Source organism: Carettochelys insculpta, chromosome 9, assembly GCF_033958435.1.
Source record: "Carettochelys insculpta isolate YL-2023 chromosome 9, ASM3395843v1, whole genome shotgun sequence".
In the NCBI taxonomy this organism is placed as follows: domain Eukaryota; kingdom Metazoa; phylum Chordata; order Testudines; family Carettochelyidae; genus Carettochelys; species Carettochelys insculpta.
Window position 1 is genome coordinate 32787435 of NC_134145.1, and position 26483 is coordinate 32813917.

General features: G+C 41.5%; 1 protein-coding gene across 1 annotated transcript in view; it reads right to left on the reverse strand.

Annotated features, from left to right (window-relative positions):
• The window catches only part of LOC142017927 (putative ATP-dependent DNA helicase HFM1), a 97276-nt gene that overhangs the window by 14670 nt on the left and 56123 nt on the right, over nt 1–26483 (reverse strand). The window contains exons 17-26 of the mRNA XM_075003283.1: nt 24520–24567; nt 20071–20151; nt 19485–19576; nt 18511–18617; nt 18373–18420; nt 17426–17523; nt 17212–17343; nt 10789–10874; nt 9214–9297; nt 239–396 (exon numbers count right to left, since the gene is read on the reverse strand). Of these exons, the coding sequence (XP_074859384.1) occupies nt 239–396; nt 9214–9297; nt 10789–10874; nt 17212–17343; nt 17426–17523; nt 18373–18420; nt 18511–18617; nt 19485–19576; nt 20071–20151; nt 24520–24567 (934 nt within the window). The remainder of the gene's footprint in view (nt 1–238; nt 397–9213; nt 9298–10788; nt 10875–17211; nt 17344–17425; nt 17524–18372; nt 18421–18510; nt 18618–19484; nt 19577–20070; nt 20152–24519; nt 24568–26483) is intronic.

Below are 26483 nucleotides of genomic sequence, written 5' to 3' on the forward strand. Positions count from 1 at the left end.
GCACAAAGCAACTGTAAAATGCTTCGAAATCAGGAAGCACTTTATACCAATTTTGCACAAAGCAACAGAGAATCAGGCCTACGGAATCCATCTACAGTGGGACTTCCACTAAAATTATATTTTATTAAGCTCATTAATATAAGAACATGTTATGGCAGATAGAGATTTTATTTGACTCTTCATAGAAATACAAAATTACATTCCTAAGTATGTAAATAACATGATTGATCATACTTACATAATCTTCTGCTTAAAAACCACTTGATTATCAGCATCTCCTATAATTAAGGTTACATAGTGACAGTCTGGTGCAGTTCTCTTCATCTGAAGCTGTTGAAAGTTTGCTAATTTAATGGTCACTAAGATTTCAGCCACTTTATCACTGTATTTTGCAAGCTAGAAAAATAAATCACACACAAAATGATATAACCAGTAAAAACACTTCACAGTTAAGCCACACACATTTTCATGAAATAATACAGCACACAGAAACAAAGGCTCAATTTCAACAAGGGCAATTTCAACAGAACATAAGATTTGTTTTGTTCACACACCAAGAAGAGCTATTAAATTTAAATGACTGTTTAAAGATGCTCTGCTCTTCTAGCCAAAGATGAATGGCACAGCTTAGAAAAAAACCTTCTCTTCACTTCCAAGGACAGAAATCTGATTCTCTGAGGCTGGGTCTATGCTGTGAGATAAATGCAAATTTAAGGGTGTTAGATCCATTGTACCAAGTGACTCTCTTCACTGTAAATACCACTAGCTCGATTTAGGGAGCACTAATATCAATATAATATTAATATACTAATATCCTTCGAACTGGGTGGATGTAGCATCAAGTTTGAATATAAAATTTTGACTAAAGGCCAGTGTGGAAGTGCCATGTCTTTAAATTGAATGTATTAGCCTCCAGAAGCATCCCATATGTATCCCACAAAGCTACGCAGCTACTCACCTAGTATAGCCACTAACTTCTCTGCTGCTCTCCATCCAGATGTGCAGGAAGAAGGTCACAAGAAGCCTCTGAATTTTTGATAAAATTTGAATCTGAATTCTTCAGCAACCAGGTGTGCAAATACAAAGGGTGCCCACAGTGAAAAAATTCTTTTAGCCATTGCCATCACATTGCATCGGTAGCCAACACACCATGTTGGTAGCAATCGCATCGTTAGCCATCTCCTGCAATCACGAGCACTCAGAGTAGTGATCTGTCCAGAAGTTCTCAGGCTCGCAAGAGAGCACCAGCATGGACCCATCAGGAGATTCTGGATCTTCCGGCAGTTTGGGGAGAGGAATCAGTGGTGAGGAGACTTCAGGTAGCCAAGACAAATGTGGATCTCTATGATCACATGTTGCGCGAGATGACCACCAGAGGTTACTCCCAGGACTCTACACAATGCCGGGTGAAGGTGAAAGAACTCCATCAGGCCTATCACAAAGTCCAGGAAGCCAACCAGCACTCAGGGGCAGCTCCACAGACCTGTCACTATTATGAACAACTGCATGTGCTTACTGGGGCTGATCCAACCATGGAGCCCAGTCTTAATTACAATACTAGTGGAAGCCCTGTCCTGGTGTCAGGGGTGAGCCAACAGGAGCTGGAAGACCAGAAGGAAGAGGATAACGTACAGGAGGAAGGGGGCAACAAGCAGGGGCTCAAGGAAGTTATTCCTGACAGCCCGGAGCTCTTTCCCCTAGATCTGGAACCCAGTCCTCAAGCCCCCAGGACTAAGCTGTTCTGGTGACTATTTTTTTCTGAATGCTACAAGCAGACTGCGGGTGGGTATCAGCACAGCTTGTTAATATTTCTGGGGATGGAGCGCTTCTCCTTCTGGAGATCACCTCGAAGGACTCATCCAGACACTCTTGTATTTTTTTGCACAAGGCTTTTGAACAGGCCTGACTTAGTGTGGCTCAGTAGCACACCTTGCCATGACAGGCAACCAGATAGTGATCTGGTTTCATGGTGCCACACAGCAATTCGGCAAACTTTCCAGGCTTGTGGTCACACAGGATGAGCAGCTCTTTTTTGTTGATATCTGTTAGTTTTAGGAGCATGCTATTTTCTTTGGCAACCTAAAGAGGCACGTGACTTTGGACTGGATATTTTTCCCCGTTTCCTGCCCTTTTAAATTTCCCTAAAGCACGTTGACACACTATGTGGCTGGAAGGCAGTCTGTTCCCCCATCCATGCATGTTGCAGGCTCTCTGGGCCTTCTTCCCTCACATGTCCCTTTCCCCCCAGCATTTCTTTTTACTTTACAGGAATCCCTCCCCACCCAGGCATCCATACAGCTGGAACTGAACCCTTCCCCCTCATCACGCAGCTGCCAGGCACTGTGGACCCTACTACCACAAACTGGCTTGTGCAGCACAGGCAGGTTTGCCCTTCTTTAAATGGCCTTTCTCCCTGATGAGGGCTGCTCTAATGAGCACTGAGAAACTTCTCCCCCGCAGGCTGGGAGATGGAACGAAACCCTTCCTACCCCACAGCATTTCTTTTTACTTTACAGAGATCCCCCCCATTCAGCCATCCATGCAGCTGGAATCGAACCTTCCCCCTTGCCATGTGGGTACCACACTCTTGTGGACCCGGCTACTGCAAAATGACATGTGCAAAGCAGGTGGGCTTGCCCGCCTTTAAATGGCCTTTTTTCCCCTGAGGAGGGCTGCTCCAGTGAGTGCCGAGAAATTTTTTCCCATAACCTGGGAGACAAAATGACCGCCGCAGTATTTCTTTTTACTTTACAGGTGTAGCCGTTCTATTAATGTCAGGCGCCTGCCAGAAGGGCCAGGTTCAGTTCCTAGGGATTTTCTGTCAATGATGCAACCAACTTGCTCAAGCCTCCACCCAGTGACCTGGGACTATCTCAACCCACCTGCTGGGTGCCTGTAAGGCAGTTCTTCCCCTCTCACAAGCACAGAGTCTGAGATAGAAACAGCTCATTTAATAAGAATAGCCTAACTCAGGTTTACACAGTGACACATGCAATACCTAAACAAAGGTGAGAAAAACACCATTAACAAGGTACCATCATAATACTTTATAAAACCAGGTCTCTTGCTGAGGGCTCTTTGCCTTTATCCCCCACACATTTATAGGGTGTACCTCTCACAGTGCAGTCCAAGACCCAGAGTCCACAGATATACCACCATGACGGTGCTAGCTGTCCACTTGTCTGCAGCTTTCCACCAGCTATCTCCTGCTGCCTGCTGCTTCCTGCCGACTGCCACGTACTGGCCACTTGTCTGCAGCTTCCTGACGACTGCCACCTGCTGGTTGCTTGCTGCTCCTCCTACTGGCTGGCCACTGGTCATGCTGTCCATCCATCCGCTGCTCCACCTACCGGCCAGCTGCACTGTCCACCCGTCCGCTGCTCCGCCTACCGGCCAGCTGCACTATCCACCCATCCGCTGCTCCGCCTACCGGCCAGCTGCCAATCACACCATCCATCCACCCACTGCTCCTCCTACCGTCTGGCCACCAGTTGTGCTGTCCATCCACTGCTTCTCCTACCAGCCAGCCGCTGGTCACGCGGTCTGCTGTGGGTTTGGCCTGAGGCAAAACCCTGTGACTTCAGGCCTAATGGCCTCAGCTGCCACCCTGTGATTTCAGCTCTTAGTGGTCTCAGTTGCTACACAGCAATTTCAGCTCTCAGTGTCTACAAAAGCAGAATCTCATAAAAAATACAAACACTAGTATCCAGCAAGATCTTTGCATTTGGGGGGGGAGGGGTGCTAGTCAAACCAGGTTTATAACTATATGGCCAAGGCTTAGGCAGGGCCAAGGCACTCAGCTAGCTGGTCCAACCAGTAACCTCTCCCCTTCTGCTTTACAATGCTTTAGATGAGGGGAGCCCTGTGTAATCCATGTCTTATGCGGTTATGATGACTGCCCCACCACAACTTTGGGCATTGGTGAGACTTCACAATTCTTATACTGAGTGTTAGCATAAACTGTGATTTTACAACAGTGTGTTTACAATGGACAAAATCATTGCTTCCTTCATGCCCATCAGGCTTTGTTTCCCAGGTATCACATATGCACACCTTTGCATTCTCATGCAAATCATCTCTGGGAGATACATTTCTCCCAACCTTCAGCAGCATTGAGTTCCTGCTGGCACATTCCTTACACAGGGATATCCCCCTGCTTCCAGCCATCCATGTGGCTCGAATCAAACCATTCCCCACCATCCCCTCTCGCCACACAGTTGCTTGGCTCTGCAGGCCTTGCTCATTGCAGGGGACTGCTCCAAGAATGGCTGAAAACAGTTTTTCCCCTGTCCCAGGACACTGGACAGCTTCCCCTGCTTTGCAGCCCTCCCGCTTCCTCCGAAAAGCGGACAATAGCTTGCCATGTCCACAAGAGAATGTTCTGGATAAATGATGATAAATGATGGATTGTGCAATGCACAATAAGCCTTAAGTGGCCTTGCAAAAAGAAACTTTCCCTGATACGAGAGACACAGACCAATTCATTCCATGGAGAAGTGCTTCATCTGAATGATATCTTAATTATGAGATTCACTTACTTTACAGCTGCCATCCCCAACATGGGAGATAGTGCAAGGAAGCAAAAAGGTACAAGCAGGACCTGACCCTGCAGTGTATGGAGCAGTCTGAGTCAAAAACCAGTAACATAAGGGACACAGCTTAGTGGCAGCAAAGTACAGCTCAGTGGCATCATACTACAGCTCAGTGTCTGCACAAAATGCAAGAGCAAGCAGCAAAGCTCATAACAACAGTGAATGACCAACCTTACACTCCATGCTGCAGCTACAGAGGACTCCCAACACAGCACTGCAGGCTCTGCTAACTGCTGCCCAGAGTCCCCTCAAGACAGGTCATATTCCCTGCCCCCAGCGTTGTGGTCCTTGAACATGCGGAAGGAAGGCAAGGGGAGCCTGCTGCTCTAGACCCAATGGCCACTGCAAAAGGCTATTCCACCACCTTTGACAAGGCTTCTTTTCCCTGCCACTTAAACCTCTCCTCCCCCAAAAATAAACTTATTCTTTTGAGCTTGGTGTGATTTTTTGGCATGCCATGTGTGGTAAGGTACACAAATCATTTAGCGGAACTGGATGGTGGGTGGGGTGGGTGGAGGACAGAAAACACAGGTGTCCGCCACTAAGCCAAGGCCTGCAGAGGACTGGTGGCAGATGGAACTGGGTGTGTGGGGGGCTGAAAGCACAGGTGCCCTTTTTTAGAAAAATAACCCTCCCTTGACATACATTCTACTTCCTACAACTTATCCCTCTCCCACTAAGTAAAAGCATTCATTCAGTAAGACAAGGTTGGATTTATTGGTTCACACTTGGTGCGGAGCACAAATCAGTTTGGGGAGTGGGGCTAGGTTGTAAGTACAACAAAGAAATACAACACTATCATGTGCGTGACAGATCATTCATGAAGCTATGTTTTTAAGCGTCCCATATTGCTGTTGCCTGTGCATGATTATTGGTGAATGGCCATGAAGGCATCTGCAACTAAGCCCTGCTGATGATCTCAGCCTTAGAATTCCAGGTGGATGGGTAATTCTCCCACCTGGATTCACAAATGTGCAGAATAATGCACACTGTAATCATGGTTGGGACATTAGTTTCAGAAAGGTCCAAATGGAGCAATAAGAATCTGAACCTTGCTTTCAAATGGCCATAGGTGCATTCCACCACCATTCTGCACCTGCTGAGTCTTTGACTGTGGTTTTCTTGCTGCGGTCCATGGCTCCTGTTTAGGGCTTCAAAAAGCAAGGGAGCAGAGGATAAGCAGGGTTGCCCAATCTTACCATAGGCATCTCCACGTTGCCAATCTGGATTTTCTGGTCTGGGAAAAAAGTCCCATCCATGATCTTTCTGTACAGTCCAGAATTTCTGAAGATGCACGTGCTGTGAACCCTCCCCAACCTTAACCCTCCCACGTTGATGCTGATGAAATGACATTTGTGATCTACCAATACCTATAAAATCACGGAGAAGTACCCTTTTTGATTTATATACTCAGAGGCCAGGTGTTCCTGGGCCTTGACAGGGATGTGTGTACCATTTATTGCCCCACCACAGTTAGGAAACCCCATGGCAGCAAAGCCATCCACTACGGCCTCTACATCTCCCAGGGTCATGGTCTTTCTGAGGAGACGCTGACAGATTGCATGGGCCACTTCCTTCAGCATGGACCCCACTATGGATCTGCCCACCCTGAACTGATCAGCCACTGACCGGTAACCACTGGGCATTGCAAACTTCCACAGAGCAATTGCCACTCACTTCTGAACCATTAAAGCCATCCTCATCCTAGTGGTATTCCACCTCAGTGCAAGGGCCAGCACATCAAGAAGTGCCAAGTCCACTTCTATGGAACATGTGAAAGTTCTGCAGCCACTGCTGGTCATCTCAGGACTGCAAAATGATGTGGTCCCATCAGCACCAGCTGGTCTCATGAGTTTAAAACTGCCACTCCACTGTCAGCAATGCATTCAGGGCAGCCAGCTGTGAGTTCTCAGACTGCAGCTGAAAGATTTGCTCTTCAAAACCATCATCATCATCACACTGAACAATTACTGCGCTTTGTAATAATAGAAAACAAAATTTTGTGACAGTCCGGGAAGTTGCCGCAACGGTGTGTGCAGTGACTTGAAACAACTGGGGATCCATGCGTGCGCTAGCACTATGCTCTAGAAAATGCCAGAGAAAACGGCACGAGCTCCAGTTAGTTTTCGCCATTACTGGATGCTCTGAATTCTGGGACAGTGCTTTGCCTTTCAGGATATTGACATGAAACACCCACAAGCAACTAAGGGTCAGGCACTGTGGGACTGGTCCCCAGAGTGTGCTGCTCACACAGTCGAACTTGGATAAGGCAAAGGGGACATGGAAACTCAACAGGAAGAAACAGTGGCTCGAATTTCCAGAAGGTTTGTAGACACTTAAATTCAAATTCATAAGAACTAAGTTAAAAATCTGAATTTTGTAAATGTCAAATTTATCTCATTGTGCAGACACAGCCTGAGAGATGCATACTAGTGACTTGTGGTGGAACAGTCTGTTTACCAGTAAATCCAAAGATCCAGAGAAAGATATGGATACTCATCATGTATCCACGGCTGGAGTTCAAACACCAGAAATAAAGATTCATGCCCTGTTTATATTAGATTTTTAGATATACTATAGTCTTTAAATCTGGTTCTTTCTACTACTACTATTACTACTACTACTATTTAACCCTTGTATTTCACATGGACCACAGGTCATCTATAAGTCTCCTCCACTTCACTCTGTCTTGGGGCAAAACTTCCAGCTGGCTCCAGGAGTACCCCAGTTGTTGTCCTAGAAATGTGTTATTTATAAAATACCTATTTTACTAGAACTTTATAAGTAAACCTGAATTTTTCAAAATATGTCATACTGATGATACCAGTGAATCAACTAGTCAATTCGCTCTCAGAAAATCATTATGGAAGCTTTTTCAACACTAACCTATTCCCTCATTCCAATGTGTATCTGTCTTGTCTAGAAGGAGACTACTTCTGGTGAGTGAAGATAATTTGGTCTCTGTGCTCATTCGAATGTTAAGAATGCAATGTGAAGCGCTAATCATGGCAATTTTGAGAGTGGATTTTTTTTTTTACTAAAAACTAAGATGAGACAATCAACAGACCACTAAAGAACCTTCCTGTAATAATGACTTAACAGTCACAACTGCCAATCAAGGGGCGCATAAGGTAGTGTTTTTTATTTGACCAGCTTCTGTTGGTACAAGAGACAAGCTTTCAAGCTTCTCTCTTAATAATAAATATGTAAATATGTGTGGGGATGAAGCAATAAAACTAAGTACAACTTACTTCACATTTAGAGGGAAGAACTTTAATAATACAGGAAGATTTCTGTACAGCATTTATCACTAACTTTTCCTTTTGAAAGAATTTTAGAATACCAATACATTATTCAAGCACTTGTGCTAATCTGCAATATAACAGATTATAACTAAACGAATCATTATTATAATAATCATAACATTTTATACTTATGCCAAGATTTTTCATCTTCAAAATATAAACTGTAACTAATTTTCTTAATAACTCTATGAGGGAATTAAGTATTATTATCCACACTTTGCAGATTAGAAAGGTGAGGCAGACTGGTTAGGTGACTTGGCTTATGCCACAGAAAGAATATCAGAACTCAGGATTTCTTATCTTAGATCTTAGCATTAGATCTTGTCTCCTTTGGTATGCATGGTATCAAATACTCAATTCTAATTGGCTATTGTTTCTGAATGTTCCTGAATCTGACATCTAAAAACAGAAAAAAGCTCTTGTTGACCTCTTTTTGCCTCATGTTTGATATTTAAGATGGAAGAGAACTGTCACATTAACATATTCAAAAGAGCTAGATTAATAGATGAGCTGTCTCTTTTCACATCTTTTAATATAAAAAGATAGCTGACAAACAGAAAACAAGAGATCAGATATTCTGTGTAGAATGATAACTGACTTAAGAAGTCTTTGAATGAACTTATGTTTCAACAACACGATTTTTTGACAATATTTCCTAGAAATGTGGAGTGTGCCCAAAAGAGGTCACAAAGAACAACAATCTTAGGAACACAAAATGGCCATGTCTACACTACAGAGACCTTTCGAAAGATGATCTCTTCCGAAAGATCTTTTGAAAGACCGCATCCACACAGCCAACAAAAGATCAATCTACTCTTTCGATAGAGAGCGTCCAACCAAGCCCCTGCTCTTTCCAAAGAATGGGCCACGGATTGAAAAATCCACTGGCATGAGTACTACTTTTTCCAAAAAAAGGGCCTGTGGAGTGTCTAACATGCTTTTTTTTCGAAAGAAGCTTTCGAAGGAGGCGCTCCTCCTGACCTGGGAGCAGAAGAGGGCTTCTGGAAGAAGAGCCGCATTTTTTCTATTTCAGATTGCAAGAGCACATTTAGTGCGTGGATGCTCCACATACTCTTTCAAAAAACGGCCTCATTTTCCGAAAGAACTTATTAGTGTATATGTGGCCAGTATGTTTAAATTAAATTGGCAGGCCTTTAGCAACACATGGCTAACTTGAAGGAGACATGACTGTTTTCCTTTTCCTGATGAGGGACTTACATATTTATTGGACTGTTTTATCTTTACTATGCTAGCAGAATTCTAAAGGAAAGCAATCATAAAAATCAATATGCCGTAAAGAAAATGGAAGAACTTACCTGTTCAATATCAACTTCGTATTTTGGCAGGTGAAGCACGGATTCTTTTATTTGGTTCCCAAAAGGCGGATGTCTATTTAAAATCTGCAAATATTTAGTTTTATTTCTGATATATTACAATTCATTGTATTTTCCCAGTAAAAAAAGGTAACTTTCAAATAAAGAAGTTTAATAACAGAAAGCACAGATCCATCTGCTGTCTGATGAAGAAACGTCTTAACTGGAAGAAGTTATTCTTTCACCAAACAGGAAAGAACTGACAAGAAAAAACATCAGTCGCTCACTACTATCTAGTAACAGTTCAGCTACAAGCAGAATAGTCTCTCAGAGGATGAGTCTCACTCAGACTCCTCTATAGGCAAGAAACTTGGAACCTTCTAAACTCCTTAATTCCCTCCAAGGGCACACACTTAAAAAAAAAAACAAAACTGTCCCTGATAAAAATGCATCTGGACACGCTGGAATGAACATTACCTGATAAAATTATACTATTCAGAGGGAGGAGGAAAAAACTCAGTCCTGCGTAAGGACTATTCTTGAGAAAAAGATGTGATAGCATGCACATGGATGTCCAAGCGTAATGTTAGTCATACAACTGTGTTTCGCGAGCACTGATAGCCTCTATTGTCATTTTGTACAATCTAAATTCTGGAATTTTCTAACTTCGGAGTGTTTGACTTTGCAACTTTATTGTTATTTGAACATAATATAGAAACACAATATGAGATAAATTTAAAACCAAGGTAAGGAACCAAGTAAATCCACATAAGCCATCGAAACAAGCTAACAAAAATAAAAGATTCTGATCTCCCTCCATTCATTTGTAACCTGAATAGCAACCTAACCAAAAGCCCAGAAATGTCTAATACTTAAAGCTGCTGCTCCTCTCCAGTTTACAGCCAGACTACAAAAAGCACCTACGTCATTGCCCTAAACTTCTATGCATTCAATGATGAAAGTCTTAAAAGTTGGGAAAGGCAAATTAAGATTCAACAATCTCCTGAATGCAAAACAAAAGTCTTAATAAAACCCACATCTTTTAGCAATCTGAAAGTGCTCTATGCAACCAGTAGGGAAACAATGCTATCACACTTAAGCAGCAGAAATGCCAAATAAATTGTACATCAGAAGCCTGGCAAAATTTAATTCCACATCTTTCCATACTAGTGGTGAGATCCTGGTCTCACTGATGTTCAATGGGACTTTTGCCATTGATTTAAGTGGTGTCAAGATTTCATTCTACAACTTTCCACTATTAAAGGGATAATGATAAAATTTCTCAATTTGAACTACTATTCTTTGAATTAGTGGAAAGTTCTAGGGTGAATCCATCTTCTGCCATGTGGTAATACAAAAATATCAGTAAAATTAATATGTAGCTTATAACTGAAATAGAACATCAAATTAATAAATCAACTTCAGGGGAAAAATCAATCTGTGTCAGAAAACTGCATTTTTTTTCATTTAGTGTGTACTGAGCATGGACAAACCACTTTAAACACTGGAATCTGTAACTCACTAACTATTAAAACATCAGCATTCTCCATATATAAATGTGTATAAATTGTTAAATACCAATTCAAGTTCCCTTGGATTTGCATCTTCAATTTTTTTAAATGATGTCAGGCCTGCATTTACCATTGCATTTGATAGTGTTACACCTGAAAAAAATGAAAAATGCTATTTTATATAGTAATTCCTAATCCCAAATTATTACTTTCAACAACTGTCTTATGACAAGTAAATATAAAGCATAAGTAATTTTTAACTAGAGATTTAACTAGAAATAAGCATTTTTTCAGTAAGTTGTTAATGTTTTCAACAATAGTCAATTTTATTTCTCTTCAGGTGGTCAGATATTTGAAAACTGCTTAGTTGAATTTATACAAACAATATAAACAAATAATAGAAACAATAAAGTATAAAATATTTGAGAATGGCAATTTCATTGCTAAGTTATAGAATTGAAGAAAGGTAGATCAAGGGCCAGTTCCTGCCAGCTTTATTCAGGAAAAATGCTGACAGACAGTAAATAACTAAAGTGGACACACAACTGAATAAACAGCATGGTACTGAAATAAAACAAGTTTCCATGCGAGAAACTCCTTTGACTACCCAAAAAAGTCTTTTAAGCAAATAACAGAAATACCCGTGAAATCTCTTTTTTGGGGGCAATATATAACTAAATTCACTCAAGGGGAGCCACTTGTCTCCAAAATTTTCTGGGAAAATATATGGTCCCTGAACTGATTTAGCAAAACACCTTCTTAGAGTCAGGAAAAGAACAGGCAGTCTTCTGTGATGTACTAGACTAAAGAATGAACTAGTAGAAATTTCCGGAAAAAAAAATTCACAGTTAGTATTCCAAATTCCTCAGTCTCCCCTTCTGGGATTTGAGAGTCAGGACTTAGATTCCAAATCAGGAGATTCCTCCTTGAAACTGGAATGACTTACTGGAATGAATACAAACAACTTTAAACAGAAAAGTTTACTGGGGAAAATTTGAGGTTATTTACCGTAAACGACAGATGGCTGTTTCTGTAACTGGTGTTCTTTGAGATGTGTGGCTCATGTCCTTTCAACATAGGTGTGTGTACTCACTACATGTGCAGGCACCAGAAGACTTTTCCCTCACCAGTACCCATAGAGGAGACAGCCTAGATGACCCCTGGAGTGGTGTGGCCTCTCCTCAGTTCCTTCTTTAAAGAAACTGTGATGGGGGTAGGAGGGAGGGAGGCTGAATGGACATGAGCAACACATCTCGAAGAACACTAGTTACGGAAATGGACAACTGCCTTTTCTTTGAGTGACTGCTCATGTTCATTCAATATAGGTGACTCCAAGCAATGTCAAAAGAGGTGAGAGGAGTTTAATTAGTAGTAGTAGGCATCTTTCAGTCTACGTAGACTATGGATCGCGCCCTTCGTAGTTCCATTTGGGATCATCATTTGCAGCATCGACTGTGACTGTGAAGGCCCACGCGAGAGTGACAGTGCTTGCTGCATCTGTTGCATGTATAGTGGGTGTCTGGCAGGCCCTTACTGTGCTTTCTGTGGGCTCGCTTCTCCTCTGCTAGCTGTCTGATCCTCATCTCACCCTTCTGAAGGCCCTTGTGTAGTTCCTGCCTCCATCTGCTGCGATTGTCTGCCAGCTCCTCCCAACTGTCCGGCTCGATGTTTACCTCCCTGAGGTCCCTCTTGCAAACATCTGTGTAGCGCAACTGGGGGCATCCGGGAGGTCTTTTGGCAGAGGCTAGCTCACCATACAGGATGTCTTTTGGGATCCTTCCATCATTCATCCTGTGGACGTGGCCAAGCCAGTGGAGCCGTCGCTGCCTGAGGAGGGTGTGCATAGTTGGGATTCCAGCTTGCTCAAGGACGGCGGTGTTGGGCACTCTGTCCTTCCATGATAGTCCAAGGATGCGCCTGAGGCAGCGCAAGTGGAAGATGTTCAGCCTCTTTTCCTGGAGGGTGTACAGGGTCCAAGACTCACTGCCGTAAAGGAGAGTGCTGAGGATGCAAGCTCTGTAGACTTGTATTTTGGTGTGGGTGTACAACCTGATGTTATTCCACACTCTCTTGCTGAATCTGGACAGAGTTGTGGCTGCTTTTCCGAGCCTCCTATTTAGCTCAGTCTCCAATGATAGGGTGTCAGTGATGGTGAACCTGAGGTAAATGAACTCGTGGACGACCTCTAACGTATAGTTGTCAATGCTGATTGATGGAGGTTCAGCAACGTCCTGACCAAGTACGTTTGTCTTCTTTAGGCTGATGGAAAGCCCAAAGTCCTTGCATGCTTTGGAGAACTGATCCAGCAGTTTCTGAAGCTGATCTTCTGTGTGTGACACTGCAGCAGCGTCATCTGCGAACAGCATATCTCTGATGAGGACTTCCCACACCTTAGACTTAGCTTTCAGCCTTGCAAGATTAAACAGTTTCCCATCAGATCTTGTGCGCAAAAAGATGCCCTCTGTTGAAGATCCAAAGGCATGCTTCAGGAGGAGCGCAAAGAAGATCCCGAACAATGTAGGAGCAAGCATGCATCCTTGTTTGATGCCGCTCCTGATGCTGAAAACATCCGACAGTGTGCCGTCATATTGGATGGTTCCTCTCATGTCTTCGTGGAAAGACTGGATCATCTTGAGTAACCATGGTGGACAGCCTATCTTGTGGAGCAGTTTGAACAGTCCATCACTGCTGACCAAGTCGAAGGCCTTGGTCAGGTTGATGAAGACAATATAGAGTGGCTTCCTCTGCTCCCTGCATTTCTTCTGCAGCTGCCTCAGAGAGAAGACCATGTCAATGGTAGATCTCTCCGTGCGGAATCCGCACTGGGATTCAGGATACACCCTCTCAGCAATCTTCTGGAGTCTGCCAAGGATGATGCGAGTGAACAGTTTACCAGTGATGCTTAGGAGGGAGATTCCATAGTAACTGTTGCAGTCGATTCTGTCTCCTTTGTTCTTATAAAAGGTTACAATGTTAGCATCGTGCATATCCTGTGGAACCTCTCCATCTCTCCAGCACAGGCACAGTAGCTCATGTAAGGTTCCAGGAGGGTGTCTGTGGCACACTTGATTACCTCTGGTGGCATATCATCCTGGTCTGGGGCCTTTCCTACTGCAATACTGTAGATGGCTTTCTTCAGTTCTTCCACAGTTGGTTCCTGATTCAGTTCGTCCATTACTGGTAGGAGCTTGATGGTATTGAGGGCTGTAACAACCACAGTGTTCTTGCGTGAGTACAGCTTGGAGTAGTGCTCGACCCAGCGCTCCATCTCTTTGGCTTTGTCAGTGATGACTTCACCAGATTTGGATTTCAGAGGTGCCATCTTGTTCTGGGTGGGTCCTAATGCCTTCTTGATGCTCTCGTACATTCCTCTGAGATTACCAGAGTCAGCACTGGTCTGGATGCTGCTGCATAACTCGAGTCCGTAGTTGTTGGCACAGCGCCTGGCTGTCTGCTGTACTGTTTTTCTGTCTGCTCTGAGTGCTTGCAGGGTACTCTGGCTCGGTGAGCGTTTGTGCTCCAGGAGTGCAGCGTGCTTCTTTTCGATGGCTGGAATCATCTCATTGGAGTTAGCTTCGAACCAGTCATTTGTTTCTAGCTCTTCTTTCAAACACCTACCAGGCTGTGTTGTAAATAGTATCCCTCAGATGCAGCCATCTGGATGTCACATCGGCACCCCCAGGGCTCCTGCGCAGATTCTCCTTGAGAGTCTCTCTGAACTTTTTGGCTGTCTCTGAGTTTGCCATCTTTCTGGCATCAATGCGGGGCCTTCCAGTTGTTTTAGAGTGGTACAGCTTCTTGGGTGTCACCCTGAGTTTGGTGCAAACTAGCGAGTCATCTGTATCGCAGTCAACACTATGATAGCTGCGTGTCAGAAGGATGTTTTTGAAGTTATCACGTCTAGTGATGATCACGTCTAGTTGATGCCAGTTTTTCGAGTGTGGTGTCTCAGTGACACTCTGTGCTGTGGCTTGGTTTGGAAAAATGTGTTTGTGATGCACAGATTGTGGCATGTGCAAAGGTCGAGAAGACACTGTCCATTTTCATTCATTTTTCCCACATCGAAGTGGCCTAAGCACGAAGGCCATGAGTCACGATCGGCTCCAACTCTTGCATTGAAGTCACCCAAAATGTACACTTGTTCGTGAGCAGGTATTTGCGCTATGGCAGCACTAAGCACGTCACAGAACTCGTCTTTTACTTCTGGTGTGGTGTACAGGGTTGAGCGTAAGCGCTGATCAGGTGGACAGGACCAGCGCAAGTTTGAAGTATGACCTGAAGGAGTCTTTCTGATCTGCCCATGACTAATTCCACCATTTGTAGAAGGGTGTTTCTGATGGCAAAGCCAACACCATGCTCCCTGGGTTCTTCTTGGGCTTTACCCTGTCAGAAAAAGGTGTAGTCCTTTTCCCTTAGAGATCCCGAAGCTGCGAGTCGCGTCTCTTGCAGAGCAGCAATGTCAGAGTTTAATTAAGAACATGCTAATTGCAAGACAGCCCTCCCAAAGCTTGTGTCATTCCTCCCCTGCTGCACGATGATGTAAGGGGACATAAATGTGTGGACTGATGACCATGTAGCAGCCTTACAGATATCTTGAGTGGGGACATGAGCAAGGAAGGCCATAAAGAGGCTGGACCACAAGTGGAGGGAGCCCTAATAAGAACAGACAGCTGAACTCCTGGTAACTCATAGAAAAAACAGATGAAATTTGATGATCCACCTGGAAATTCTCTGAGGCTGTGGCCGCACTAGCATCTCATTTAGAAAATTATTTTGAAATAAGGGGCAATTTCAAAATGAGCAGGAGAGCAACTACACAGCAATTGCTCATTTTGAAATTAATTTCGAAACTAAAAGGCATTCATTTTGAAATGGTTATTCCACTCCCATTTTGGGAATAACGCCTCCTTTCACTGTTAATTTCGACATTAAATGTGTGTCGCCACTCCCTGGCTGCCATTTTGAAATGAAAAGTCCTCCACAGAGCTGGACCCTTCCACCCTTTATTTAATAGGAAGAAGGTTCTTTGGGATGGGTGTACTTTCGAAAGAGCAGTGTCTACACTGGATTTCTTCTTTCAAAGGAAGCCATTTTGAAATAAGAATATGCAAATGAGGTGTCAGATAAGCAAATCTGTACCCCATTTGCATTTAACTCATTTGCATACTTCTTTCAAAAGAGGAATGCAAGTGTAGATGCACTCTTAGGCCATTTCTACACAAGCCACTTCCTTTGGAAGTGGAATGCTAATACATGGAGCGAAAGATGCTAATGAGGTGCAGATGCAAATTCCCTGTGCCTCATTAGCATAACATCACGTGATTTTGAGTCCGGAAGACCGTTCTTCCAGACTCCAAAATGCTGCGTAGAAGTGCGGCCCCAGGGGTCTTCCAGAAGGAAGTCCTTCTTCCGGAGGCCCCTTCTTCCCAAAAATTTTCAGAAAGAAGGGGCCTCCGGAAGAAGGACTTCCTTCTGGAAGCTCCCCCCGGGCCGCGCTTTTACATGGCGTTTTGGAGTCCGGAAGAATGGTCTTCCAGACTCCAAATCATGTGACGTTATGCTAATGAGGCATGGGGAATTCGCATCCGTGCCTCATTAGCATCTTTCGCTCCATGTATTAGCATGCCACTTTCAAAGGAAGTGGCCTGTGTAGAAACGGCCTTAGAGAATATAGTGAATTGTTTTAAAAAGAGAGGGTGTCCCCCAAAGGTATAAACTGTAGCAGAAGGTTGGTATACATTCTGCAGGACTGTGCACTACCATGCTTCCCATCTGCCATACAACACCAAGAATCAGCTGCAGAGATCCAGGTAGAAAGATCAGATTTCAAGCAGTATCAGTCCTATATTTATTTTATATATAATCTGCTGTTAGGTAAATAAATAAGTTATCTTACAAACTTTCCCAAATATCATTACTACATTTGTCACGATTATGTCATCATTGAAAGTAGCCCTGTGTGTGGATTTTCAATGAAAGAGACTGTCTATCATTGAGGAAAACAATTTTGCAATAGGACTGGGTTTTGTACGTTATTAGCAAAGCACCAGAAAGTCAATATTTTGCAGGGTGCATCGCAAAATAGAAAAAGTTTAATTAAAATTTCAAATATCAATTGTTTCTGCAAAGAGAATAGATAATTAAACTTTATATATAAACATTAAACTGATACTACAAGTTCTCTGTCAAAAAAAAAAAAGTTCCTTAAATGCTTTTTTCTAGGGCATGTTTGTTCTTATTCCAAGATCAACATTTTCATTCTAGTTACTAGAATTCAATGATTCTGAATTAAGAATTCAATGACTCTTAAAGAATTTGTACTGCTCTGTCGAATAATTATCTTTTCAACAGTCTTTCCTACCATAAATTCCATAAATGAAAAAATGGAAGACTTACTTAGTCCCAAAAGCATATTTGCAAAATGTTTACAGTGAAGTTAAAGATGACCTTTGACACATTATTATAATTATTGCTTCTATTTGAAACCTACCTATTTTTTCTAGCTGTTTGGATACATGCAGAGAGTTTTCCCACAGTTTGCATCTAAAACACTTAGCTAAAATCAAAGAGTTTAATAATGCAGAAAAATTGTTTTTACGTGATGCCAGAAAGTCACACAACCCTACAAAAGAAAAAGTAATTAATAATTTAATATAATACAATTTATTATTAAATATAACAAAATGCATTGAATCTTAACATACATTTAGTAACTCGCAAGCCATTTCTGAAAATTTTGCTTATATCTTGCGTCAAAGTAAAGTCTTGAACAGGAATGCATCCTAATTGAGCCTGAATAAGACTGAAAAGTAATATTTCTTAGTATATAACAATAGCAACCAAAATACAGTAAAACATGAGTCAGATGTTACCCTGGAAAGCACCACTGTTTGGGATCCCAACTTTATTTGGCCGCACAACCCTTTTAAATGTGAAAGAATTTTGCAGAACCCCGTTCCCAGGCTCTACCCTTCTCAACCCTTCATTTCCTGGTTATACCCACCTCAGCCCTCAAATCCAGCCCCAGTCCCCAGGCTTAACCCCTCTCAGACGCAAAGCCACCTCCCCACCCCCTGACGTAATCCCTATCAGCTGGAAACCTGCACTCCCATCCCCAGGATTAACTTGCCTCAGCGCCAGACCAGCCCCCAGGACTAACCCATCTGTGGTGTTGGCTGGTGAGCCTATGCAAGGTGGTCACATGTGCCCAGCAGAAGGAAGGCTGGCACAGAAGTGTTCTACTGTCAGGGCTGAGTCAGCCATGCTCACTGGAGGGCTGAGGCCACTCGGGTAGCCAGGGGCTCTCTGTAGCTCCCTGCCCTGCCCTGCTCTGCCACCACTGAAATAATGGAAGTAAATGCAGTTGGTTTAACGGCTGGAACCCTCCCACCGCTCTGCTGGCCAGTAAACCAATCACATTTAGCGCTACTCTTTCAATAGTGGCAGGGCAGGTAGCTGCAGAGGAGTCAGCTATTTTAATGGAATTTTCTTGCGGAACCTTTATTTTCACTTTGGGGAACCCCAGGGTTCCATGGAACACCATTTGGGAAAAAATTATTTATAGGCACAAATCTACACAATAAAAGTCAATAAGAGTTTGGATCAGGGCTTTCATTTTAAAGACAATGAGATGTGAACACAAAATATTTACCAGTTTACTTTCATTTCTCTTGTTTTTATCTTCCCTTCCATTGGAAACCTGTACAATAAAACACACAGTTTTTTTGCTATGCATCTTAACTAAAAATTATACTTTTTTTCTGAACAGAAATACATTGATTTTTTATACCTGATAGTTATCCTGTTCTTGTCTCTATTCAAAGTATTCAATATTTTTTTCTCACTTGTTCTTAACTTGATATCTGAAAATTCAGCGCAGCTGGATATCATTGTGATCTGTAACAATTTACCATTGTGTTATTAATTTCCTTGTTGCTTTCCTGTCCTTTTACCTTTTCTTACAGTTCCTTTGTCAAACACTATTATTGATACATCCCCATTTGCTTTAACACTATTTCAATACAAACATGATCAAGAAGATCTTGCTGATATGGGTCAGCTGTATTTTAGCTTCCTATGCTACGTTAGTAATTAAGTGAAAAGCAAAGTAACACTTTTGCACTGAACTAGGTTTACAAACACCTCTGTTGTAACTGTTAGAAGATTAATACTCCACTAGACTTTATTTAAAAAGCATATTGAACTGCTGATGGTTTAGGAAATGCAATATAAAACAGGAACAATTTTGGTTGATTGTCATATGTATATCTGCCTTTACTTTAGTTCCTCAGCCTTGAGTACTACTTCACAGGTCATCTGTTCTTGCTCATTTTTTCTCAAGAAAACAGAATCTTGTTTGGGACATTATCATAACCTACAGGTCAACCAACTGTGATATAGCAGAGGATAAATGACTGAGGACAGGGAGAAAGAAAGTAGACACAATCTCTCAAAAATAATGATTCTGTTTTCATGTAATTATCAGTGGTAAAAATAATGGCAGTAACAGCACAAGACAATACATTATGTTATATATAATCACAATTGCTTCAAAATTTCTTCATGCAGAAGGATAAGGTGTCACAGTGCTAGGTAACTGAGGAAAGGAAAAGTTGGGAGAACAGAAAGACCAGAGAATGAAATCCTTGAAAAAATTATATAGTTATTCTTTTTGATGTAAACAGAAATTGTATGAACTATCTTCAATTCTGTATTAAATTTACAGACATATATACATATATATGCTAAGGAAAATTAAATTACCAGTTCAGATAAATGTTCTGTTCCATTAATGGTGGAAAACTTTTTCACTGTATCAAATGCAATATAGTACCAAGCCATTAGTTTTCCAGTCTCTGTAGATGAAGATTAAAAAAATATTCAGTGTGCTTTTTAAGGCATGTGAGTACATTTTCTTTTTTTAAGCAATAGAACTGCACTCTTCTTTTCTTTATACTATTATACAGAGCTCACTGTCACCAGGCCATTTTTTGATCTGCAGGAGAATTTCCAGTGATTTAATAGGATTTGTACAGGGATACAGATCCTAAGACCACAACTTCTATGATTTGCTAAAATAATTGCAGCTCAGATAATAAAATACTGAATATGTTAATTGTTGGTCATATTCTGCCTTAAGCTACATCTGCAGAGTTCCACCAGAGGTTATTCTCAGGTACATGTGTGTACCTTTCTCCTGCAGTTTTCTGTTCGTTGCCCAAATCATCATGCCCCTTAGCATGTCTTATGATATACACATATCAAGAATAAGTTTAAACCTTATAATATAAAATATTTTAAATATGTTTTCAGTACTATAGTCTAAATTAGATTATGAAGTAAATGTTACCTGTTGGTTTGAAATTAAATTCTTCATCCATCTTGATCAAATCAAGAGATGATAAATTGGTCAAATTCTTCAAACAAAGTTCTGTACAGCATGTGAAAAGAGAAATGTATCTTTAGAACACGCAGGAAAAATGTTTTGTGCTTGTACATGCCAAGTAAAAGATTATGGTCTAATTTATACCAGCATAAAACCCGAATAATCCCACTTAACTTAATGGATGGCCTAAGCACATGATATTTTTCCCATTGAAGCCAATGGTAACAGTTCTTACTCAATTCACTAGGGCAGGCTCAGGCTCTACTAAACATTCCTTAAAAATCAACCAACTAAACTCAATTTAAAATGGTAGCAAAGTATGAAAGAAACTACCTGCAAGAAGTCTAAACTGTCAGTCTAACCTCTGAAAGGGTAGAAAGTCCACTAGTAACCATTAAACACAATATTGTCACTAATTTTAACCACAAAGCAAAGCATGGTATTCAAATGCATGCATGGGTAAATGTTTAATGGTATGTGTATATTACAGGAACTGTACCTGCATTTATTACAATCATTACAAATTCAAATAAAACTACAGTCTCTAGCATTAGATATTTGAATAATGATGATCAAAGGGATTCCTTTGTTCTTACCTCTTTCAAAACCAAGAAAATTAAGTGCAAAAATGACATTAATACAAAGTTGAGATTTTTCAGTACAAATGTCAGGAAACTCAAAATTGTAGTTGCCATAGCTACCACAAATCATACATACTGCATACACACTATATGTGCGTGTGCATCTAGTTATGAAGATAATTATCATTAACAGAATATACATTACTGTAAAGATGCTGCATATGGGCAAGGAGGCTGAATTACAACATCTGTAAGAATAACAAAGCTGAAATTCCAGATTTGTATGGTTAAAATCTTACCAAGTAATATTCTATTATAATACCTATTTTGCATTTCATATAACTTCTATGTTGAAGACAACATGCAAAAGCATAGCATATTTGTTTCTACCATTTAAAGATTGCAGGGACTGACCCCTAAATCGTTGAGTTTCATCTAGGTAATTTGATGGCAGTGTCATAAACAGAGAAATATTATTATTATTTAGAGTGCTAAATAAATGATTTTGAAGACTGCTGTATGATGACCTGAAAACTGCTGAATATAGGTGATCTTTTCGCATTTGCAGTCAGAGCCCACTTGTCTAACAACAATAATGAATGTAAGATCTCTCAATCCCTTCATTGAATCTTATCTTATTTCTTGGAATTATTTTACGTATCTGCTGTTTATATAAATGTATAACCAAGCTTAGAACAATTTTAGAAAAGACCATACAAATAAAACAGATTTGAGATATAACTGGATAAAGTATGGAGAACTTTATGCAAATAAATCTTGCAAGGTGTTTAATATTTCTCTTGGCATACCTAAACAGAATCAATAAAACAAGTAATAAATGCCAAATTTCTAGACATAGAGCAGAATATGCAATAAAGGGCTTTGCTCCATGTGAAAAGTCTCATGCTGTTGTGGAATGTAATCCTCCATTTAAACTGGCCAGATTGTAAACATAGATAAATCACAGCCACTAGTATAGGTAATGTGAAAAAATAGCATATAAGGCCCACTGCTCTCCTCCCTATAACTCACTCGATACATGCCCACTGGCCATAAAATACTATTCCCTTGATCTGTATAAATTTTTTCTCCCACCTTCCACACGGAGTTATGATGTCTGGTGCAAATTTCTCTAAAACTCAGGAGCAATATTAAGAACCCCTGCACATAAAGACAAGTTACTCACTTTGTGCAGTCACAATGGTTCTGCGAGATGTGTTCCCCCGTGGGTGATCCACGGTACATGCTGAGCTCACCCAGCACCACAGCACAGAGATTTTCCTAGCAGCACTCAGTGGGGCTGTGCATGCACAATGCCAGCGCTCCATTCACAATGCTACAGATCACACACACAGCCATGCTCTTTCCTCCGTTACGTCACTGACGCCCTATCTATACTGCACCGAGTAGAGGGAAGGAGGGCAGGATGTGGCGCACAGACAGGGGGACACACCTTGAAGAAGCACCATTACTGCATGAAGTGAGTAACTTCTCTTTCTTCGAGTGCTGTTCCCATGGGTACTCCCCAGTAGGTGACTGTAGAGCATTACCCCCAATCGGATGGTGGGTTTTGATTTGGTGCAACTACTGAAAACAGTACTGTTTTAGCTACTGCCATATCTTTGTCTGAAACAGCAACGAAGGGTCCTGTGGCACCTTATAGACTAACAGAAAAGTTTTGAGCACGAGCTTTCGTGAGCACAGGCTCGCTTCATCAGATGCACAATCCGATCTTTGTCTGAGTGAGATTGTATCGCACAGTGTGTCATGAACGTGTGGTTAGAGGACCATGTGACTGCACAACATATGTCCTGTAATGGCACTCCCTTTAGGAAGGTTGTTGATGTCACTACTAATCTCATAGAATATATTCCTGGAGTTACTGGAAGGTGCTTATTTCGGATAGAATAGCATTGCACTATGCATGCAGGCACAAGTCTCAATATATGTTGGGATAACAGAGGCAATCCCTTTGATCTTTTGGAGACAGACAAAAATAGTCTTTGCAATTTTCTAAATGACCTTCTCCTGTCCATATAGAGGAGAATGAGACTGATAGGTACCCATATAACGAGGGTGAGGTAACTGGTAAAACCTTGATGCCCTATAGAGAGAACAATATTCATCCCTTCATATTGATAGTGCGGCATACGGGATGATGAATGATCTACTGCTGTTGGTGATCTAATGGTGGAGACAGGGCTGTGGTCCCATGAAACCAGTCTATTTGATTTTGCTCTGGCTTTCCATGGTGCTGGGGGGTGTTCTGGTGCAGTATGAGGTTGCTGTAATTGATCTCCCAGTACTGAGACACAACATGGCACCATGTACTGCTCCAGCACCGGGAATAGCGCTTGTGGGGTTGATGCTGCTTGAGCATTTGGTACCGCAGCTGCCACTGCCAGTGTCAAAGGCAGTACAATTGGGCTGTGCTGCTATTGGCGTCACTGATGTGGAAGTCGGCACTGCTTTATGCAGAGAGCAGCTTTAGGCTTCTGCATGCCTGATGTACCTGGCTTATCACCCGTGGTCACCCTTGGCAGAATGGCGTGTGATGGGGAAGACTTGGGTTTTGCCTTTGTTCTCACACAAAAAGGGTGTGGAGTTCCTGTCTGAGGGGATTTTCTCTCCAATATCTTGATGTTCCTGTGCTGGCTCAAGAGCCTTGTCAGAGAGGAGCATTTTAAACGTCCTTCCTGGTTTGAGCTGTAAGGCTCTGACACTGAGAGCACTTCTGTGGGACACGTGCCTCTTCAAGGGAGCATATGCACTCTGAATGCTCATCTGAGGCAGGCATGCGTTTGCAGTATTTAGAACATTTCTTGAACCCCGGTGAGGCAGGCACAAGGAAAGGAGGATTCATTGTTCACCTTCTTCCTCTTTTTATGCTTTTAAAAAGTAAATTGAGTTTCAATGCACTATGTACAGTATAGATAACACTAATGACTAAGCAAGTAAGCTACAGCTAAAAGATTTGGTTTTTTAGTGTCTAAATAAACTAAGAAATTCATGAAGAAAACACTAACTGTAAACTTAAATCTTTCTATTTTATAGGCTGAGGAGAGAGGAGTGGAGTTCCGTCCTTAGCCTAAGGCAGTGATGAAGGAACTGAGGAAAGAGTGAGGTTGCGTACGCGGTCCTCAGCAGTGCGAACAGCGTGCGCTGGGATCATGCAAGCGCATACCCAGGATCACACAAGCACAGCCCCGCTGAGTGCTATTAAGGAAATTTCCTTGCTGTGGTGCTGGATGAACCTAACACCTACCATGGAACACCCATGGGGATAGCACTCGAAAAAGTACTGTATGCTCCACGTAGAGTAATCATACAATTTTAAAACTGTTTTTGGATAAACTGTAGGTATTTAAGTTACATCAATTTGTTTTCTGGCCTAAAGATATGATGGAAAGAGGGAACCTGACATTAAATTTCTGTGGATCAAATTTTAAAAGAATGGGAAAAGAGATTAAATCAAATGACAAATCAGTGGAGGGAAAAAAGGAAAATGAAAATCATTCAAAATGAAATGAATCTAACTATGTAAAGCTTGATTTATGAGTAGGGTATACCAGAAGCTGCGTAAGTGTGCATTTGAGCATGACTTGTTAAAGAACTGCATTTAGATAGTAAACTATCTACAATATTGAATAGTATGCAAGCTAAATGAAACTACCAGCGTTGCTTTAACAATTCACTGAAGGCTAGATTCAGCCAAACTTAATCCCACTGAATTGTATCCATCAGTAGTTGCACTGAACAAATACTTAGATACGGTGGAAGAATCTGGCCAAAAATGTCATGCTGTACTCAAAAAATATGAAAAGGCACTGACCTTGTAATTTTGCTTCAATTCCAACTCTGTCTAATCCAGGTGAAACACCTGTAGGAAAAGGCAAAGTGGCCCTTCAATTAACACTCAGACATTTACTTTTCAATATTACTGTCTATTAAACAATTTACTGAGATACAAATATCAATTTACGTACAGTAGCAGATCTCTCATACAAATTGACATTTATGATGGAGGCACAAGGTGAGTGAGCTAATAATACCTTTTATTGGCCCGAACTTCTGCATATATTGAAATAGATACTATTTTACAATTGCACTTCTGTTGTCAGTGCCAGATATGAGAGAGGAAACGTGGATCAGATATCATCATTTATTGGACCAACTTCTGCTGGTAAAAAGGACAAACTTTTGAACTTCACAGATGCCTTCCTTACTCTGGTCTGGAAATAGTAACCAAAGTGCTACAGCTAAATACAGATTGTTAATGTTCTAGGAGACCGCTTAAAATGAAGTTTGCACTACATACCTTATCAGTCTTAGGATAAAAAACGGCTAGTAGGGAGCAAAATGCATTAAACTGTAAACAGTATCTTTGTTAAGTCCACTATTTTTAGCATCTAGCAGTTATGAATTAAAGTTTTCAGGCTCATCTACTGAAGGTGTTGCGCAGGTTTCCTTTGATGATAAGGCCTGAGGAGTCAGACATAAAGTGATCAGTTTGAGAAAAACGTGCTCAGATGTGATAGGGCAGCAGTTCCCAAACTATGTTTGGGCAGACCACTGGTGCGCCGCAAGCTATGACAAAGTGTTCTGCCATTGAAACTGAGTAATATCGATCTCCCCATTCTCAGGGAAAAAAATAAATTTTGGGATGGAATTTTCTCGATTTTACACTGCTTGTGACAAAATCTCAGCAACAAAAAAAATGCTTGAATTCTGGTGTTTGAGTGTAGAAAAGGGTCAACTTAGTTTCCTTCCTACCCTGGAAAATTTCCTCAGAGTGTAATCTCAAGACTGATAATGCAGTGAAGGAAGAGATATAATGCTCAGCATATAAGGACTCCACATCACTTTTTATGTTTGCCTGCTGAAACTGGTGAGTGTGGCTGGATTTGCAATCCATTTAACAGCATAACGCCTGACTTCAGTAGTAAAGACATGAAGCAGTATATTGATCTCACGTGTAATGGGGATTTAAATTTGGAATTTTCCAGTGACAATCTTACCAAATTCTGGGTAAAAGTACAGCACAAGTTCCCAGATATCACTAAGCAAGCACTCATTGAAAATCCTGCCTTTTGTTACCACCTATCTTTGTGAAATCGGCTTTTCCAGGTACATCACCACAAAAACAAAGTACAGATATAAGCGGGATGCAGAGAATGAATAGCGGATTCATTTGTCAGCTATCACACTGGATATCAGGTGCCATCAGGCTCATCCCTCACATTAAATTTATTAAGCAAATATGCTGATTTTATTTACATTTTATCTGTTGTCCCCGCTATATTTGTTATGTTAATGTCTGGTTCAATTATTATTTGTTGAGTTGTGTTTACCATACAATAATTTAATTAATATTATTATGAAATATTTCCTGTTAGTAATGTTCCTCATAGTTAGCATGCTGATGTAAAAAGCATAAAGTGTTCCGCAGAGAGCACAGTGATGTCCAAGTGTTCTACGACTGGAAAAAGTTTGGGAACCTCTGTGATAGGGTGTTTGGCCTTTTATCATTTTTCTATGAGAGTTCATTTGGGAGTATAGTGATTACCTGGTTTCACTCATATAGTTGGAGCATGCATCCTCTGAAAGGAGCTGTGGCACTGGAGAGAAATCAGTTATCACTCTATTGAGTGAAGGAGATGAGTATACCAAACCTGTTGTGACCATGTTTGAATTATAACTATGAGAGTTCGGTCCTCCTATACTTTGTGAACTATTTGAAATAGGAAGGGAAATGGAAGAATGGCACAGGGGTGTGGTGTATCCCACGTGATAAAG